The 20,000-nt window shown below is 47.7% G+C and overlaps 1 protein-coding gene and 1 long non-coding RNA gene across 4 annotated transcripts in view; one reads left to right on the top strand and one right to left on the bottom strand.

Moving 5' to 3' along the window:
• The first annotated feature begins 4,234 nt into the window (after window positions 1-4,234).
• LOC138845521 (uncharacterized) lies at window positions 4,235-6,452 on the top strand. Its single transcript, XR_011382806.1, has 2 exons — window positions 4,235-4,374; window positions 5,450-6,452. It is a non-coding gene; the product is annotated as an uncharacterized lncRNA (long non-coding RNA).
• Window positions 6,453-9,052: 2,600 nt separating this feature from the next.
• LANCL2 (LanC like glutathione S-transferase 2) overlaps window positions 9,053-20,000 on the bottom strand; it is a 35,811-nt gene continuing 24,863 nt past the window's right edge. For 2 of the 3 annotated variants that reach the window (XM_008261841.4, XM_008261840.4), the window contains exons 7-9: window positions 15,933-16,109; window positions 13,492-13,564; window positions 9,053-11,289 (exon numbers count right to left, since the gene is read on the bottom strand). In XM_008261841.4, coding sequence (XP_008260063.1) covers window positions 11,174-11,289; window positions 13,492-13,564; window positions 15,933-16,109 — 366 coding nt within the window. In that variant the 3' untranslated portion in view covers window positions 9,053-11,173. Of the gene's footprint in view, window positions 11,290-13,491; window positions 13,565-15,932; window positions 16,110-17,770; window positions 18,606-20,000 lie in introns of those variants that run through there. The other variant, XM_017344348.3, reaches the window with a different exon arrangement.

Genomic DNA, 20,000 nt, shown 5'->3' with positions numbered 1-20,000 from the left:
CTCACCCCTAGGGAGTGGGGCCGCCTTCCTCTTATTCCTCCTAGACACTGTGTCTGGGTCTTCCTTGTCCTCAGCCCCAGAATCTGGGAGTGGTGGTGGTGGTGGTGGTGGTGGGAGCAGGGAGAGTTCACTGTTGTGCTCTTGGGCTGTGGGCGGACACCAAGATGACAACTGAGCTTCATGGGAACCTCCTGCTGCCTCTTCCCCTCTCTGTAAAGCGGGGTCGAGGGGGCCCTTGGGGTATGCTGGGGGTTGAGAGGGTGAGAGACCCCTGTGGGGGGATCCCAGTGCTGTTCCAGGTGCTGCTACAGATCCAGGCACAAAGTGGGGGCCACAAGCCTGGGTCTGCGCCCACCCCACCCCCCTTCCTGCTGGCACTTACACTCCTCCAGCCCCTTGGTATGCCTTGCTCACACCTGGTTCATGGAGGGCAAGGTCATGACCTGTAGGAGCATTGGTGCTGAGAGGTGTCTCTGGGAGAACCTGCTAAGCACTAACAGGTTTTCATTCAAAAACAAACCAAGCCTGTGTGGTCTTTTTAAAAAAATAATTATGAAAATAGCAGATGCTCATTGCAGAAGAACGTAGACACTACCAGAAACATCAAGGAGCAGGGAAAGCACCATGTGGGACCCCCAGCAGGTTTGTAATCCACCCCTTTCTTGCTCTTGGGCCCTGGCCACACAACTTGGGACCGGACCTATCTTCCTGGCCAGTTTCCTCAGCCCTAAAGATGCTCCTCCTCCCCCCACCAGCTGGAGTCGCTGCTGGGTATCAAAGGCTCACCCTGGAGCAGGTGCACTCACAGCCCTGCTTCCCTGACTGGAGTCGGAGGGTCCGTTGAGGGCCCAGGTCCCTGGGGCCCGCAGACTTACTCTAGGAGTGCACCATTCCTGAGATGCCCCAGGCCGCTGTTCCCGTGAGTGGCAGCTGGGTTCCTGCAAACCCTTGGGCACTGCCCCCACCATCAGCCCCCATTTTGCTTATGTTCTCTTTGCTTTTCTTTGTGAGTTTACCCCTTAAGTGTTCTCTTTCATTTTGAACTTTATGATAATATATTCTCTCCAATTTACTTTTCTGTTCGAGCTGTTGCTCACTTTCCTCTGTGGTAAATAAGGAGGTGCTGAGCACGTTTCTTGAACTTGTTTCCTGATATTTTGTTTATGTAAGTGACACAAATTACCTTCAGAATGATCATGCTGACGGGCTCCACCAGCCTTTGCCAATGCTATCTTATTGGCAGTTACATATGAAAATCATTACAGTGCTAATAATGCTTTCAAGTGAATCACAAGAGTAATTGCTCCAAATGATTTAGTCCATGTTTGATTTTGCCAGTTTGAGAAATGAGTGCCATTTCCTTATTGCCGGAGTCCCTCACTGCCTGTGAGAGCCATGTCCTTGAAAGGATCTTTGGTTGGTGAAATCAAGGCTGGCAGGATTGCACTTTCCCAGGAAACAGGGAAGTGGGGAAGATGACGACACTGCATTTAACGTGTGAGCTGTAGCACTAAGCATGTTAAGTTTACAGCACATATAGTGTCAGATGTGTGTAAGGAATGTGGCATTAAACTGTGCACCTGTGAAGTCTCAAGATGCAGAGGTTTAAAGCTGTTTACCAAACTCCTGAGTAGCAGTCATCTTTGCTGCACTGTCTACCAGTCCTTTGATGATGTGGCTGGTCCTCTTGTTGTCCCCAGCAGTGGACGACTGTCATTTCTGTCATTTCCAGAGGCTCCAAAACTACCTGGAGGAGAGCCAAGGTCTCTTCCATGTTAGGATGGTAGGCTTACTGACTGCAAAGAGCTCACTCTCCAAATTGCTGCATGTGCATGTAGCACAAGACAAGCATACTTGGAGTCTGTACATATTGACTAGCTCTTTTCCCAGCTCTGAGCTGGTCAAGGCAGTAAGTTCAGCCTTTGGCCTGAAGTTTTGGGTGGCAATGCCTGAGTCTGCACTTGAGTGAGACCCACTGTGGCATAGCCTGCCTTTCTAATGCCTTCCTCCATGAAACTGCTGCCGTCAGTGAGCCATTCAACATCTAGGTTTTGCAGTGGTTCATCTTATGGACGAGGTTTGCTGGAGAGCTGCTCTGTGGTCTCTACACAAGAACCAGCTTTTCGGAAGGCAGGAGAGTAGCTAGATTGAGGACTTGGTATACCTGAGAGTAACCTGGGGTAAGTCTAAAAGGAGAGCCTGGTACTTAGTAAGGTCTCTTCCTATTAACCACTGGTGTCCTTTAATCTCTAGAGCTTCTGGTGTGGAGGTTGAACTAAAAGGGCTGACATAAAGCCAGCTTGGTGGTTTTCTCTACCAAAGTGTGGTAGTCACAGCATCTCTCAAGGATGCAGGCCATCCTGTGGTCACTGATTTCTCTTGTTTGGGAAAACAGCCACTGGTCATAAATGGCTCAATTTTTGAGTGAAAACACCTGGGGCTATTCCTCGCCATTCTGCTGCAGAGTGAAAGGCTTGTCTAGATTAGGGATTCCTAGTGCAGGAGTCTTCGTCAGTTGGTCCTATTTTGAAAGTCCTTTCAGGTGGGTCAGTGTCAGTACTCTTTAAGGCCTCAAACAAGGGTTTGGCTATCAACCCAAATCCTGGAATCCAGATCCTGCAGAAAACTGCCATTCCCAGGAGTGTTCCAGCTGTTCCTTGTGGTGGCCTTCTATGTAATACAGTTTGCTGTCACTTCAGAAGGCATGCTTCCTTGGGGTCAGGACATATCCCAGGTAGGTGACTTCCTCTTTAGAAATCAGAGCTTTGGGTTGGGAGACTTTATATCTTCATTCCCCTAAAAGCCTAAGACTTAGATGGTGTTTCATCTACATCCTCCTTAGAAGGACTGCAAATGAGAATATTATCTACACATTGTAGATTGGCTCCAGTCTTTATTGAAGCACCCTAAGGTGAAGGCTATCCCTAAAGCTCTGAGAAAGGACCTTCCATATGTACTGTTGAGTTGTATTTGAGGATGGATCAGTATATTCAAAAGCAGACAGACATTCTGGTTGTCTTTTTTTTTTTTTTAATTAATTTAATTGAAAGTCAAAGATCTTCCATCCACTGGTTCACTCCCGAGATGGTCACAACAGCCAGGCTTGGGCCATTCTGAAGCTGGGAACCAGGAGCTTCTTCCAGGTCTCCCATGTGTATATCCAGGTGTTAAGCACATGGGCCATCTTCTGCTTTCCCCAGGCCATTAGCAGGGAGCTGGATTGGGAATGGAGCAGCTGGGACTTGAACCAGCACCCATATAGGATGCTGGCAGTCCAGGCAGCAGCTTTACCCACTATACCGCAACGCCGGCCCCCAGGATTCTGGGTTCAATGATATACAGAAGAATGTATACTCAGGTCTAAGGCTGAACCAAGAGGTACCTTCAGTTATCTGGGCTGATAGTAGAGGGATTTGGTACAACTGGATGATGTGAAATCACTGCCTCACTAATTGTATTCCACAATTGGCTTTGAAACAGGCAGAATAGGGGTAGTATAAGGATACTGATCTGGACTGAAGTGTTAGAGTCTCCACTTAGCGTTTTGTCTTAAGAGGTACTGGTGTCCATGAGGAAATGTCTTAAGAGAATTGTAATGGGGTGCTGTGTAGGACGTGTCCAGGTGTGCCTTGATCCCAGACTTGAGGATCTGCTCTATCTTTTGATTTCTGGAGGAAGATCAAAAGGCCTACGCCTTATCTCAGTACTCATTAGAGTCTTGACAAAAGATTCAGACTTGGAAGCAGTTAACCTGAGAGAAATGCCCAGTGCTGATAGCAGATTGCTGCCTATGTAAAGGACACTTGGGCACCACCTAAAACTGGGGAGAGATGAGAACATCTTCTGTCTGGCAAACTAAGGGCAAAGTAAATTTTGGGGAGTGAGACCTGCCATCAACTCCTGTGCTGACACAGCTGTATGAGGACAGGGGTCCTGTGTCACAGTTCAGTAAAATGGCTCCTGGGTCAACTAGGAAGTCAGTATTCTTTCCTGCAACATCAAAGGTTGACCCCGAGGCTCCAGGTGTGAGATGTTTTTTGGGCTGTGGGAGCTGCTTTGAGTCATGTAATGGGGAAACAGTTGGGAGACCCTGGTGGGTGTTTTGCAAGCACTGTTTTTAATGTGTGAATTTTTCCATTTGACAAAAATAGACTTTCCATACAGGACTAAATCACAAAATTAAGATGCTGGCAAAATATTCCAATGTGAGAGTATCAGAAAATCATAGTCTGGGGGCCAACAGTGCCTGCCTCACACCAACTCTGAGCAAGCTTCCAACAAAGGACAGCAGTGCTGATGACCGCAGTGACCACAGGGAGCTCCATGTATGCTAATTATGATGGCTGCCCAGTGCCACTCCAGGAAGTTACCCAGGTGAGAGCCTCTAGCCGTCATCTTTCAAGACCAGCCAGGAGCCCAGGCAGTGAGTCTGGGGAGAGCCTGTGCTGGTCCTGCTCTCCAAGCCCAGCTTCCTTCCACAGACAGCAGAGGATGGCAACGGAGCAGAGCAAGGTGGGTGAAAGGACAGAGCAGTGTGTGCCGTGAGCTCACAGCACCGAAAGCCACTGTGAGGGATCGGCAGCCAGGACAATGGAGAAGGTGAAACACAGGGTCTTTGACTCAGTGACCTCCTGAAATGAAAGGGGCTGCTCTTCCTGTGATGGCTCAGCAGGGACTGATGAGACCCAGCAACCGACCCCAGTGTCCCCCAACTGCGAGGCCAGCATCAGCTTGAGGTCCCCCAGTCCTCTGCACTGCATGATCATGCTCCTGCAAAGTGAAAGATAAACACAAGCCAACAGGAGGTGGCAATTCAGATGAACCACAAGGCAAGCTGCAGGTGGCCAGAATGAAGCACATGGCGTTGCTGACTCATCACTGCTGTTCAAGGCCATGTGGGCCCTGAACACCTCAAGGCCTTGCCTCTAACCAGCCCTCTGGAGCCAGAGGGGGCAGGAGCACTTGTTTTCCAAGGGGGTCCCTGGCTCTGCAGCAGCACTGCAGGTTCTCAGGCCCCACCCCAGACCTCCTGAGCCAGACACTTTCCCTGCAGCCTGTTTTCATGACTCCTGGTCTCTCCTGGGCAAGGCTTTTCACTCTCTTCTCTTCAATGCCAGCACTTGCCCCCTCTTCCCCCTACTCAGCAGATGCTGGCTGGCTCCTCCTGCCTCACTGAGGAAACCTAAGCCATCAGAAGAGATTCCCACTCAGTCCTCCAACCCAGCATCTGTCACTGGTGGTGACGCAGGCCTGCCTCCTTCCTGAAGCCATCCCTCTCGCCCACTCTTGTCCTCTCCTGCACTCATTTATTTCCAGTCATTCCCATTAATTCACAGACATGCTGTTCATTTTCTGAACTTAAATTTTCTTGATCTTGTTTCTTTTTCATCAGCTAAGTTGTTTCTTTTGTAATGAAACCCCTTTACAGTGCTGTCCATGCTGCCCACAGGTTCACCAGGGCTGCCTGTGGTAAATTCAGCAGTGGGAGCTTCATCCCCCTCCTACTAAGCACTTAGTGGAAGCACCATCACCATCGCTGTCACTTGGGCACACTGCTCTGCAACATCTCGGTGCTGCCGTGGCCTGAGGCTCCGCCTTGGTCTCGTCTCTGAAGGCTGCAGCCATCTCATGGCTGAAAATGACATCAACAACATGACACTTCCATCCCAGACTTCTCCCCAACTCCACACCTGTGCCTGGCTCACCCTCACCTTCCTTGCCTGACCTCTCCACCTCAGCCCTGCAGCCCAGCTCTGGCAAGCCCCTTCCAGCCTCTCCACTCAAGCAAATGCTGTGCAGTCTTTGCCAGCTCTTTCACACTTTGTACCTGATCATCAGGGAGCCATCTCTCTGGCTCTTGCTTCAAGAAAATACTGAGTCTGGTGCCTCTCACCATCCAGGGCTCCCAACTCTTCTGAGCCATCACTGTCTCATCTCAGAGCTGTCCCTGGATGTGCACTGGACATCCCTTCCTGTGCTCAGAACTCAGGAGCCCTGCTCCATCTGGAGCAAAGCCACACCTAAGCACTGCCTTGTGCGATCCCCAAACCCTTCTTGTCTTCCCCAGAAGTGAGACCCTGTGGGATGCACCTTCCACCAACACCGTCTCCAGGTTCACTCCTGGGCCACCCAGACCCAGTGTGCTGTGTCTTTCCCATCACTGCTGCCTCCCTGCTTCGCTTTGCTTTAGCTTATTTGCCACCTTACGACGCATCAGAAAACCTGCTTATATAGGTTTACTGGTTTAGTTTTACTTTCCTGTTGTGATCATGGTAGGGGGTGGGTCCAAATGCCTAGAATGGTGTCTGGTGTTGAGTAAATACTTAATGAAGAGTTGAGTACTCATATTGCAACCAAGAAATAAAAACAAGATCTTGTACAAAGGTACACTGAGAACAAGACAAATTCCTGAAACTCAGAAGCAGGACTGGAAAGTAAAGCAAAAACATACAGGCATATAAAATAGAAGACAAGACTGAGACTATATTTGGAGATTTATTATCCAAGTAACAGGTGTTCAAGAAAAAAAGGACATTGGAGGGGAAAACTGCACTAAGAAAATAATTGAACGTTTTCTAGAATTCAAAGACTTCACAGCACCAGGCCCATTATCATGAAAGATGATAAAATGCCCCACAGCTTCCAAAGTGAGCAGATAAAACACAAAACTGCTGAGAAACTGGAACTGCAATGGCTGTGAAATCCCCACCAGCAATGCTGGAAGCCAGAAGGCAGTAGAGCAGCGCCTTGAGATTTCAGTAGGAAAGGGATTCCAGTCACAAATTCTGTCGGCAGAGCAGAGCCAAGCCATCTTCCAGGCATGGGAAATTCTCCCTTTTTGTGTTGAGGGCACAGAGCATGTGGCCCCCATGCTTGCTCTGGCAGCTTCAGGAAGGGCTGTGTGAGATGCTCAGGGGAAGACAGCACCCTCTGGTTTGTCAAGAGAGTGGAGGTCATCGGTCCTGTTGGGGCCACCCCTAATGGGCAGCCCCTGAGTGAAAGGCTGGCCCTCTCTGTTCTTGGGACTGTTGAGGGTATTTCTAGCATCAGGGTGGTTTGGAGGAATGGGTTGCTCCGTGTGTTTTCTTCTGTGGGCAGAACTTGAGTGGGGTCAAGTCTTATCACCATGGGATCAGCCTAAGGATGATAATCCAATCAGCTCTCTCTTGTACAGCAGTGGGCAGGAGGATTGCCTGGCCCAACAAGCCCTATGGGGCACAAAACAAAGCAGCCAGAGATGCCTAGAACCTAGCCCTTTGTGCCCCAGGCTTTGAGCAAGCCTGAAACCATGGCTGAGGGCATCCTTACTGCTGCATCCAGTTTCCCTGGAAACACCTTGTGCTGGTGAGGGATATAGGAGCACATTACACACATGGCATGCAGTTGACTAAAGCTCCAGATGGCTGAGCAGGCCTGTGGTGAGCATGGGACTCTGATATGGACTAGGTTTTCATGGCAGCACCAGGCACATCAAAGCCATGCACCTGTCTGTACCAGGTTTGCCTTCTACCTGAGATTCCTAGTGCTCCCACCAGCCTAATGAGGCGGACCTGTCATTCCTGACTGCAGACAAGATGTGGAGAGTCAGAAATTGCTCAAGTTCACAGAGTGAACACAGCCCAGAGGCACTGCTCTTCAACCACACAACACTTGTGTGGGATTGGCCTGCCAGTGGGAATGTTTTTTGATGCTGTCTGCCCCATCTTGTGCCTAGGACCAGGACCACCCCCTCCTTCAAGCCCAGTGAGTGTTACACTGGAGGCTGGGCTGACTACTGCCTGGAAGATGCACACACTGCCCACCTGGAGGCCTGCTGCCTGACTGCAGAGGGCTGCTGGGGTCCTGCTCAAGGGTGCTTTCCTCCAGCAGGTACTCTTTAGTGACTGAGCTGCGTGAAGACAGCATCATGGTGACAGTTCTCCATTTCACTGCCAGCACCTAGCACAATGCCCGACATGCTGCAGGCACTCAGTACACCTGTGCTGGATGAAGGACTCAAGCTTCCTATCTCCAGATGGGGCAGGAAATGGGGCAGCAGTATTTGTGAGGCACACTGGACCATCTGAGGTCACTGGTGCTTCAGTGATCTAGCTGTGGTCCATGGAGCCAGAGTATTGGCAAAGCTTGCCCCAAAAGGAGCCCACAGCTTGTTCTGATAGAGACAAGGAGTACCGTTGCAGAGTGGGCTGAATGCTGAGCAGCTGGGACCACCACCACCTGCAGCTCAGCTGCCTGCACCAGGAAGGCCACGACAGGCTGCAGGACCAGAGCACAAGTCCAACTGATTGGCAATTTGCTCTCACCAAGAATATGCCACAGCAATAAATTCAGACCTGCAGTTGGCATTTTCCACCAGGAGGGGTCTCTGTCAGCACTTAACTTGATTCCACATCCCACAGAACAGCTTGCCGACAGGGTATTGCTAACCCCACCACACGCCTGTTAGTCCAGGAGGCTTGAAGCTCTGAGGAAGAGTAGGAACCATATCCACGCATGTGACTCGTCTGCTCCTCCTCAGGCCAACACCCACCCCTACTCTACCTCCTGCCTCCTACAGACTTTGAGGCTTAGGAAAGGTGGGGCCCTAGAAGTTTGTAAACATGAGGAGGAAAGGAACCTGGGCTTTCGCTTGGATTACTGTTTTTGTGAATTTAACAGATGAAGCAATAATACAAAACTGTGTTTCTCAGTTAAAAGTGGCATCCACTGGAAGGAATGGATGCAGGGCCCCTGGGGTGGTGAGGCAAATGCCCAGTCACACGCTTGGCTGCGTGTGGTGTAGAGGAGGAGCTCAGTGCCATCCAGAAGTACCACCACTGCTGAGACCACGTGGCACTGAGCTGCTCCCATGAACAGCCACCCCAGCCCATCATTCTCTTATGTGGGAAAGTGGTCAGCAACCTCAACATCATGAGCCAGAGTTTGGGAGGTCTTGGTAGAATGCACAAGAATGAGTAACTGTGGCATTTCAGCAATGAACCCAGTGGTCAGGACCGGCGCAGATGCCCCTATTGTTCTCAACAGACGTGAGAACAAACGAAGATACCAAAGGTTGTCACAACAGACTGCCTTTTATTTATTTATTAACAAAACCAAAGAACCCCACACACATTTTGTGGATGTCAACTTTTTGCCCTCAGATTTTAATTGCATTGTGAACACATGTATTTTAAGATTTAGACACATTCTGGAGAGCACCACGGTAGACTGGAACAAATCCAAGAAATGAACATGAGATATCTGACTTCAGATGCCTACAACGACCAAGGGGCATCTGTAAATCCCGTTCTGTGATGTCCAGGGACCAAGGTGAACGTGCCAATAGCAGCCCATACAGCACACAAGGAAGTGGTTAAAGCAAAGCCACGACCCACACACCCTGTTACCTCTGGTGGATGAATGGCTTTTAAAAAGTACATCCGCAGGAAAAACAAAACTCTCTCCAAGATATTACTCCACAGGTATCTTATCTTTCCCACAGCAGGCTAGTCAAACTATTTTAAGATGTATGTGAGTGGACCTTGAAGTCCATCCTGGCCAGTGATACATCTGTGAGCTTCCTCCTCCTCACTGAGAAGGATTGTGCTACAGAGGCCCGAGGTGGCCACCAGCGTCCCTCAGAAACGAACATACCATTTCCAGTGAAGAGGGTGAGTATGATGGGCACAGTGTTGCTCTGAGGATGGCTCAGCCTGTACGTGGCCCATGTCGTGCCTTTAGGACTACAGGAGCTGGACCCCAAAAAGCACAGCCCAAATAAAACTGCAAGGATCTGCACACATGGAAACCACCTGCCTCACACAGGAGCAAAAAAATGGAGAGAGGCACAGGTTCAAAAGTAGCAGGTCATGTATTCAGCATGCCAGCACCACCAGGAAGGGTCAGAAGTATCAAAAGGCTGCAAATGCATCAAGGGTTTCTTCAGATCGATGCTCTTCTTTCTCCTTTATGAAAGGGGTGTCCAGGGTGGTTAAGGGTTCCAGGGTTGGGAAACCTTTTTTCTGCCAAGCGCCATCTGAATATTTATAGTATCATTCATGGGTCACACAAAATTAACAACTTAAAAATTAGCCTGCTATACAGATTTACTGAATTTTGAGTTCTGTCTGCACTTGCTTTGGCAGAGCCAAACCAAATGATTTCATGGTTCTTATACGGCCTGCAGGCTGGATGTTTCCTACCCCTGGGAAAACTCCCGGGCTGATAAGGGTTGAGACAGTATCCTTCTAAAGACAAATCAGTGCACATTTTATGAGACAGAAAAATGTCATACAACTAATACTGTCATTTTTTTGGTTAGAACACTGTATCCCATACGTAATGCAAACCAGACTTCTGATTTATTCCACCCCAAAGTGGACATGAAGTAGGAACTGTGTTCATCCCAAGTCTGTGCTTTGATGACTCCCCACATTTTGAAATGTGCTAATGGCAGAGCCCTGGGTCTAGCTGAGAGTCAGCTCATCATGCTATGGACTGCATTCTCTCTCCCAGTATCCGTAAGTTATGGTGTTGACACAAGAGTATGTTGAATAATTGGAGTCTGTGCCTGGCAAGTGTCCAAGATGGCCATGCTCAGTAGGCTTCCCCTGACATCACTCTCCAGGGCCTGAATTCTTCCCAAGACAGCCTTGGGCTGCAAGGGGCCTTTACCCAAAGCTCCTACAACCTGTGCTGACAGCAGGGTCCTGGAAACTGCTTGTGCCACCTGGGGCTTCTTAAAAACACTACGGTGAGCACAAGCAGAGAGGCTGCCCACTGTTCACTTCCCAAACCCCACTTGTTTCTTTCCCTCAAGCATCCCTGCCTCATCTTTCTGACACAAGAGACCTGACCACCTCTGTTAATTTGGAAGATACTCCCCTGGGTAGAGGGGAGCTGCAAGCTCATGGGGGTCAAAGGGGCTTTGCACTAACAACCACCTACACCTGCAGACACAAACACCAAGAAACATGCAGACACCACACAGGTCTGGAAGTGGAAAATCCATATTGCACATGGGTGAGGGAACACGGTCACAAAACGCAGGTAGGGTTTCTGTCAGTCATGCTCTGACTCAAAGGTCTTTGTGAGGAAAGGGACCATGAAGGTGTTTGCTGCTTTTCATTCCAGGATTCACAGCTGGTCTGTGTCAGGCACTAAGCAGTCTGCGGCTTTTGGTCCAACTGGCATTTTAGTTGTCTTTTTGTACCTTTTCATCCCTCTGTGCACAGCCAAGTTCAAATGCTGGAAACCGTGATGTCTCTGGCACCAGGATGTCAGAGAGGAAGTGAACAGCGCCAGCCATGCCTGCAACATAGAGTGTGGACAGCTCGTGAGTGGGCACAAGGGCAGTGTGTTTCAGTTTCTTCCTTTCTGGAGAATGTGAACATGTGGGGAAGGAGTCAGTGGCGAATCACCTGCACAGTACCCAGCTGGCATAGTACCAGTGCTCTCTGCTTGTATAAGAGGCTTCAAGACATTTGTGGGAAATAGGATTAAGACATTTAAGTTTATTTCAGTGTATACGTTTTTGAAATTCTTGCATGTGAGGGAGGGGTCTTCAAGAAGTTCACAGAAAATGAATACTATGAAAAGTGTATGCCATGCTGAGATGACCTGTTTCCCCAAGTGGGTGAAGGACAGCAGATCCAGAGGACTGGGCTCTTCCTAGAGGAGACTGCCCCACCATCAGTGACCACACAGGACTCAGCATGACATCGCTTGGTCCTTCTGACAGAACCTGTTTGGTTCCTACTGTGGTGAGACAGGGCAGAGAGTTGACCTGTTAACTCCATGACCTTTAGCCAGTTCTCCATTGAAAGACTCTAGCCCACTATTGTAAACCTGAATTTACAAAGCTGAATGAACTTGGGTTTCGATTGTTAAATCTGCTGCAGATACACTGCATTTTTATGACATCAGAAAGGACTAAATGTTTTATCTGAGAAGTATTTTTTCTATGATTTCTCTGAATAAAAAGAACATATTCCACAAAAGACCTAACAAATGCTCTGTATCCTGTTCATATGATCATAAGATTTTAGGGGCCGGCGCTGTGGCACAGTAGGTTAATCCTCCACGTGCAGTGCCGGCATCCCATATGGGCACCGGTTCTAGTCCCGGCTGCTCCTCTTCCAATCCAGCTCTCTGCTGTGGCCTAGGAGAGCAGTAGAAGATGGCCCAAGTCCTTGGGCCCCTGAACCCACGTGGGAGACCCGGAAGAAGCTCCTGGCTCCTGGCTTTGGACTGGCAAAGCTCTGGTCGTTGCAGCCATTTGGGGAGTGAACCAATGGGTGGAAGACCTTTCTCTCTCTCCCTCTCACTGTCTGTAACTCTACCTCTCAAATAAATAAAAAAATATAAAAATTTTTTTAAATATTACACATATCAGGAATAAAACAGGACATGTCACTAAATACAGTTCAGACACCAGAAGGGTAGCAGAGGAATACAACACCAGCTTTAACACACAAGAATTGGACCTCATAGAAGAAATGGACAGTTTCTCAAAAGCTGCAGAAAGAATTCTCCAGGCCTAGCAGGTTTTACTGGAGAATTCAGACATCTGAATTGGATTAACAGTTCTTTCACCAGTGACACCAACTGGTGTGCCAGGCAACAAGAGGACAGAGCACTTTTCAGGTATCTGATTTTCAGGATCCGATTCAGATCCAAATCAAATAGGGACAGCACAAACTTCATGACTACAGATGCAGAAATCTTTAACAAATATTAGCAAAAGCAATTCTGCAACATTTAAAGATGAGGTAAGTGTGGAGATACAAGACTGGCTTAACTGGAAATCAACCAATGTCATCTACAATATTAATGGGCTAAAAACAGAAAAATCGCAAGATCTCATCAGCAAGAGAGTAACCATTTCATTAAATTCAACACTCACCTGTTGATTTTTTTTTAAATCAAGTATTTACTCATTTAAGGTGTGGCTCTAAATAATCAAAAATTCTAATCAGTTTATTCCAATGTCAGTTAACCTTTGCTTTTGAATTCTGTGGCTGATGCTGTACATTTTGTCACACACAAATACAAAACATCAGGGGCCTCTCTGGAGGGCTCCACCCAGCTTTCCTGAACCACATCCTCTCTACTGTACCAGCACCAGGGTCTGTGAATGGCCTCAGTGCTTTGACAGACTGCTGCTCTTTCTATAACTTCCTTCAATATTTGCTTGGTTCTTTCTAATTAGTAGTATTTCTAACCATTAATATTCCTACATGCTATTATTCATATTTCTTTATATGATTTACATAGTAAGTATACTTAACTATTCAAGCTTCCTGTTATGGTAATCACTGTTAATATGTGACATATGTAACATCCACAAAAGGCATGAGCTGCCTGCCTGCAAACTTCACCAAAGACCTAAAATGACCTGGCAAACATCCTCAGGAGCGAAAAACAGTAAAGTGAAGCAAGACTAGAGCTCATGCTCATCCACGGAGATGGTTCCACCCGAACGCCTAAACCCAGTGTTGTGCTCCCTCCTACCTTCAAAGAGGGAGTAGGGTCTGTCAGGAATGCGGCACCCATGTGCTCCGTAGTCCAGACACCACTCTGCAAACTAAACAGACATTTCTTTTTAGGAATGAGGTTTTCACCGAAGGACACAGCCACCCTTCTCAGCAGGACATGGCCAAGGCACTACCTCGCCCTGCTTCCTCCCATAAGGTGGCACTCACTACACAAAGCACTGGGAAGCCAGAAGCAGAACATTTTGACCCTGGTGTCTACCTCCTGCCCTTAAGTGAGAATTCTCTTCCATCCCCAGTAAATACCCTCTGGTTCCTGCAGCACCTGCAAACCAGCTGAGAAATCCCCAGTACTAACCAAATGGTGACGCCCAGCCCACACTCTCACCGCATGGTGCTGTCTCCAGTTAGAAAACCCTTGATCTGCAGCTCTCAGCTGTTTCCTGGGAGTCCCTTGGGCCCTAGAGGTTCCAGAATTATCTAATAAACTATCCTTTGGTGCACAAACCACAATGGCATTTGTATGCCAGGGGTCTTCAGTGATGAACACAGTGAGTAGCAAATCCAGTACTTGTGAAGCAAAACTGACTGCTTTCTACCCTGCCAATCTGTTCACCCTTGGAGCTGCTTCAGACCACACTTAGCTTTCTGAGCCAGGCAACAGGGACATACATGGACACCTCCACCTCTCCACATAAAAACAATGCCCTAAACTCTGTGGGTTCCACCTAGAAGATCTTTTTATCAGCATCAACGATGCCTTGGTTTTGTAACTTGGCATTTCTTGCATCAAGAGTTGAGCCACAGTGAAGCCCAGGCCTCCTGCCCACCACTGCCATCTAACTGCCCCCTGGCACACCTCTGGTTCAGTATTCATGTATCCCTGGGATGCATGATTATGAAGCGACTCCTCTGTCTCAAGCAGGACCCAGGGGGAGGACTCACAGGGTGGCTGTGACTACCTGTCTGACCTTAGCACTTACCACTCCCCTGCATGAACCCTGTCGTGCTCCTGTTTCCTGCCTCTGTGGCAGGAACATACGCCAACTCGCCAGGGCATTCCTGGCCCCCATCTCAGACCACATAAATTCCCAATATTTACTTAATCACCTACATATAATCAAGGCTGATGAAGCCTTCCGCTCTGGCTGCTCCCACCTCTGCCTCTTGGGCTGCACATCAGTTTTTCACCATCCTGTAGTATCTCGTCCTCCTTAACTCTCACTGTCCTTCAGGGCTTGGCCTAGATGCCATATCCTGACTCCCACTCTATGAGTACAGGTGCTGCTGCTGCTGCATAGCATGTGGCTGTCGTGTTCCATGTGTGCTCTGAGTATGTGGGTGCCATGTTGCTTGGGCTGGGGAAAAGCCTCATGACACAGATGGCCCCACTTGGAATGCACCGGCCCTGTGCTGCCACCCACCAACTCTCACCCATAAACCCTACTTTCCTTCTCTGTGTGTGGGAGGGCAGTTGCAATCTGTGAAGTGCATGTAGGAACAAAGCCCTACACGTGCCCTGTGTCCCTTTCGCCACACATGGAAGAAGGTTCTAGTTGGTGCTGCCTTCTGTATCAGGAATGGGCAGTGACCCACAGAAATAAGGTCATGGAGCTTACAGTACTGTATAAACATTAAAAATACACAGTGAAAGACTAGGTGATCCTCCCATGGGGAAGATCTCAAAAGCCTCTGAAATTTCAGTTAAGTGAATATCTGAAAGGCAGGGATTTATTGTGCAATTTCAGGGAGAAGAGCTCTGCTACTGAGGGAGACAGCAAGAGCAGGTTGACAAGAAACAGCAGGGACTGTTCCTTAGGGCCCAATGTGGCTGCTGTGGAGTGGGCTAGGCTGGGCTGAGGCCTGCAGGGCTCTGAACCTGGGAGGGGGTGGGTCTGATCTGAAGTACATTGGGACCTCACTCAGGATTCCATACAGGGACAACTCAGATGACTGCATAGCATCTCAGGTTAACTCCTCCTGCCATCCTCAAGATGGGTTTTATTATTCCACTTTTACAAAACAGGGAACCAAGCTCTTAAAAAGAAATGTGTCCACATCATAAAGCAACACCAGGTATAGCCAATAAGCTGAACCCTACTAAGGCAGGGTCTCCCAGTAGACAGTAACCTTGACCCTAACCAGGCAGTCTGACTCCAGGTACAGACACTCCCCTAACCACATAGTGCAACTCCAGGCACAGACTGTACTGGTACCCCTAACTATAACCAGGCAGTCTGGCCCCAAAACTCATGTTCTTCAGAAATCATTTTTACCACTCTATCACCACTTTACAGATACAGATGCTGTGGCCCTGAGGCCAGGGACAAGACTGTGAAGCAGGAACCTCAAACCCACAAAATTGGGAGAAATAGGTTCACAGAAGGAAGAGGGCTTGTATTCCTCGACTGTGCCATGTCCTAGGGTGTCTAGATGTTGTCTGGGTAAAGCTGCCCTTACCTTGCAGGCCCGGTAGAGGTACTTTTTGTCCTGCGTGAGGCGGTAGAGGGACAGGAAGCAGTAGCCATTTCCAGCAGTCCCGTGGCAGATCCCATAGCCCTTCCGGAGCAAGCCCCGCTGCCAGATCACATCACTGCAGTCCATGGCCTCCTTCAAGTACTTCTCCTCCTTAAAGACCTGGGCAATGAGAAGACTCAGCACAGCACTTTCCCTTTCTGGTGGAAAATTGTACTACACCAGGGAAATGGAAATGGCTCTGGGGATAAAAAATAAAACCTTGTAGCAGTAGCAGACAGCACCTTACGACTGCAACTGGCCAGTATATGCCTCCTACCCTCTTCCTCACTGTAGAGCAAATGTAATTAAAAACAAACAAACAAAAAAAGATTTATTGGGGCTGGTGTTGTGGCGTAGCAGGTAAAGCTGCTGCCTGTCATGCTGGTATTCCATATGGGTGCCAGTTCAAGACAGAGCTGCTCCACTTCTGGTCCAGTTCTCTGCTAACAGGCTGGGAAAAACAATGGGAATGTTTGGGACCTTGCAGCCATGTGGAAGACCCAGAAGAAGCTCCTGGTTCCTGGCTTCAGCCTGGCCCAGCTCTGGCCCTTGCTGCTACTTGGAGAGTGAACCACCGGATGGAAGATCTTTCTCTTTCTCTTTCTCTCTGTAATTCTTTCAAATAAATAAATACATCTTTTAAAAAAAAAAGTTTATTTATTTGAAAAGCAAGAGTTAGAGCGAGGAGAGACAGGTATCTTCCACCTGCTGCTTCACTTCCTAAATGGCCACAACATCCAGATATGGACCAGGCCAAAGCCAGGAACCAGGAACTCTGTTCTGGTCTTCCTCGTGGGTGGCAGGGACCCAACATCCAGGCCAACATCTGCTGTCTCCCAGGTCCATTAGCAGGATGCTAGATGGGAGTGGAGTAGCCATGTCTTACATTAGCACTCTGCCCTGTGCAAAAGTAATTCTAAAATCCACTTTGGACAATGAAAACCCTGCCACACTCTTTGGCAAGACGTTTGGTCACAAATAAACCATTCAGTGTTGCAGAGGGCATACCTGCTGCAGCTCTAAGCTGCTCCAGTGGAAGACAACCCGTGGACTGAGGATTCCACGATGTCCTGTTGCTAGGACAAGACAACCCCATCTCCTGCGCTGACCCACACACTGATAGGACCCTGAGCACCACGCCCTACCAAGGCTGTGGTATCTGTCAGAATCCACCACAAGGAAGCTGTACAAAACTTTCTGCCATCCAGAGCACACCTGCCTGGATGGAGGCAAATGATAGATGGGAGGGGATTTTCTCACCTTCTCAGATGCCTTTTAGGTTTTCTTTCTCCTCACACTCACTTACTGTTTCCCTGTCCTTTCCTGGGTAGTCATTTCCATCTGCTTAACCCCTTCCATCCTATCACGAGTGAGCTTGGACAAGGAACCAGATGTGTGAACTGGAGCTGTGGTCACTGAGCAGCTCTGAGCCCTCATCTGAGAAGGGTTCTGTTCAGTGTCTATGCAGGCAGAGGTAACGGGTCAGATGTTCTTGGAGCTGGGCTGCCAAACAGAAACAAAACTCCTTTCTTTTCTTTTTCTTTAAAGTTCTGATTTACTTGAAAGACAGATAAAGAGATCTCCCCACAACAGCCAGGTCTGGGCCAGGCTGAAGCCAGGAACTCCATCTAGGTCTCTCACTTGGGGACTGAGACCCAAGGACATCAACCATCATCTGCTGCCTCCTAGGTACGTTAGCAGGAAGCTGGATCAGAAGTAAACAGAATCATACTGGATAGAACAGAACTGTACCAGACAGAACAGAATAATACCAAACAGAAGCTGGGATCTCGGGGGGTGGGTGTGAGCACTGAAAATAAGAAACATATTTGTAAATATCAAAGTGCCTTATATATCTTTATTTCTTTAAAATACTCAGGATTATTTAAAGAAGAAATGATAATGTGCCACTGGAGGTAATAGTTATAGTAACACATTTTACAGTCAAATGGGAGGAATACAATCATAAGCTGATGTGAGGTGGATGATGTGAGAAGTCAGGGAAGGATACGCAGGCCCTACAGCAACCAGTAAAAAAGAGCTATAGAGTCAACAGAGAAATGAAAATCAAATTCTGAAAAATACCCACCTGAACTCTCCTCCCACTCTGAGAAAAAGCAGGAAAGGAAAAAATGAGGGGGATGGGGAACAGGTTATAACTGAAGAAACCACATGAAAATATGGCAAAGCTAACTCTAACCGTATCAGTAAACACACATGAACTTAAACATTCCAATGGCAAAGCTGAGAATTCTAAAATGTATGAAACTAAAGTCCCCACTTTGAAGAGACACATTTTAAGTATAAAGCTCAGAAAAGTTGAAAGCAAAAAGAGGGTAAAGATACGTCATGTAAACCATAATGATAAAATGCTGGATTGGCTGTAATTTACTTTTTAAATTTGTTTATTTGAAATGCAAAGCATCAGAGAGAGAGGGAGGGAGACAGAGACGCAGATCTTCCATCTGTTTGTTCACTCCTCAAATGGCTTCAATGGCTGGGACAGGGCTACACTGAAGCCCAGGACCAGGAACTATCCGAGTCTTCCACATGGGAGGGAGGGATCCAAGCGCTTTGGCCATCATTCACAGCCTTCCCAGGTGTATTAACAGGAAGCTGGATTGGAAGTGGAAGAGATGAGACTTGAACAAGCTCTCTCACAAGGGATGCTGGTGTCATAAGCAGTGACTTGATCCGTTGTACTGCAATGGCCCCTATGCAAAAGTAATTCTAAAGTCTACTTTGAAAAATGAAAAAGTTTCCAAAGTAGACTTCAATACAAAAACATTGTCTTGACTATCTTGAGACTATCCCCTGAGACAAGAGACATTTCATAATGACAAAAGAACCAATTAATTAGGAAGATATAATCATAAAAGTTCACAGAAAAATTGAATTAAAAGATTTTATTTTGGTGCAAAAAATGTTTAGAATCCCATGTTTTGTTATAATAGTCATTCCCCAAAATGCTCTGACGTACGCTGGTTTAAAAATATGCCTGGTAACAGAGCCTCAAAGTGCAGGAACCAAAAGCCAATAAAATCGAAGAGAAGAAATAAATAAGCCACACTAACATATGGGAGATTATAATAGGAGACCAAATGTAGAAGGTCAGAGAGTGGGGGTCAGCAGACTACAAGCCATCCGGCATGATTCTGTCAACAAAACTTCTTGGGAACAGGGCCAAGGCCACTCTGCCCAACACTGACTTGGATCCTCACAGCAGGAACTGTGCAAACCACAGTCCCAGAGAGTGCTGAGCCCGTCAAACAGCATGAGAGCAACTCCTCCAACCACCCTACTTGACACATTCACAGAACACAGAGGTGCACTTGGCACACTCACCCTGACACAGGCTGGAACACACAATGAGTCTACTCAGACCCTGAATGACTCAAATCACACAGGGCTTGTTCTCTGACAACAATGGACTAAAAACCAGCAATCAATAAAAATATCTAGAAAACTCAAACACTTGGAAAATACACAACACACTTATCCCATGGGTCAAAAGAAAATCTTAAGGATAATTTAAAAATACATGAGCAGCAGTTTCTAAGTCTTAACCCCCCCAAAAATGAGAACATATGTTCACAGAAAGACCCAGACAAGAATGTTTTAACAACTTACTCATAATGGAAACTGATAAACTGTGGTATACTTATATAAGTGATGCTTAAAATTAGGACATTACAAAATCTTGAGAAAGATGGAAATAAAGTTTGCAAAGACCTCTTTAAGTAATTCTGATACACACCCAGAGAAAGACATCCCAATGTTTCAAATCAGTTATATGCAAAATTGGAGCATCATTTACATGAAAACATTCTGACTTAAGCACTGGCTGCTGCTCCTCCGAGAGAGGGAGCATTCCGAGGGTAGTCTTCAGAGTGAAGAGAAAGGGACCTGAAGGACAGGCTGCTATTCGCCCATCTGGTACAGAATCCATGAACTGCCAAGTATCACTGTGGTAAGACCTGCATGTGGTTTTCTCAGGCATCATGTTGACCT

The sequence above is a fragment of the Oryctolagus cuniculus genome, chromosome 16, assembly GCF_964237555.1.
Source record: "Oryctolagus cuniculus chromosome 16, mOryCun1.1, whole genome shotgun sequence".
NCBI lineage: Eukaryota > Metazoa > Chordata > Mammalia > Lagomorpha > Leporidae > Oryctolagus > Oryctolagus cuniculus.
Note: the sequence above shows the minus strand (reverse complement) of the source record. Positions and strands in the feature narration are given on the sequence as shown.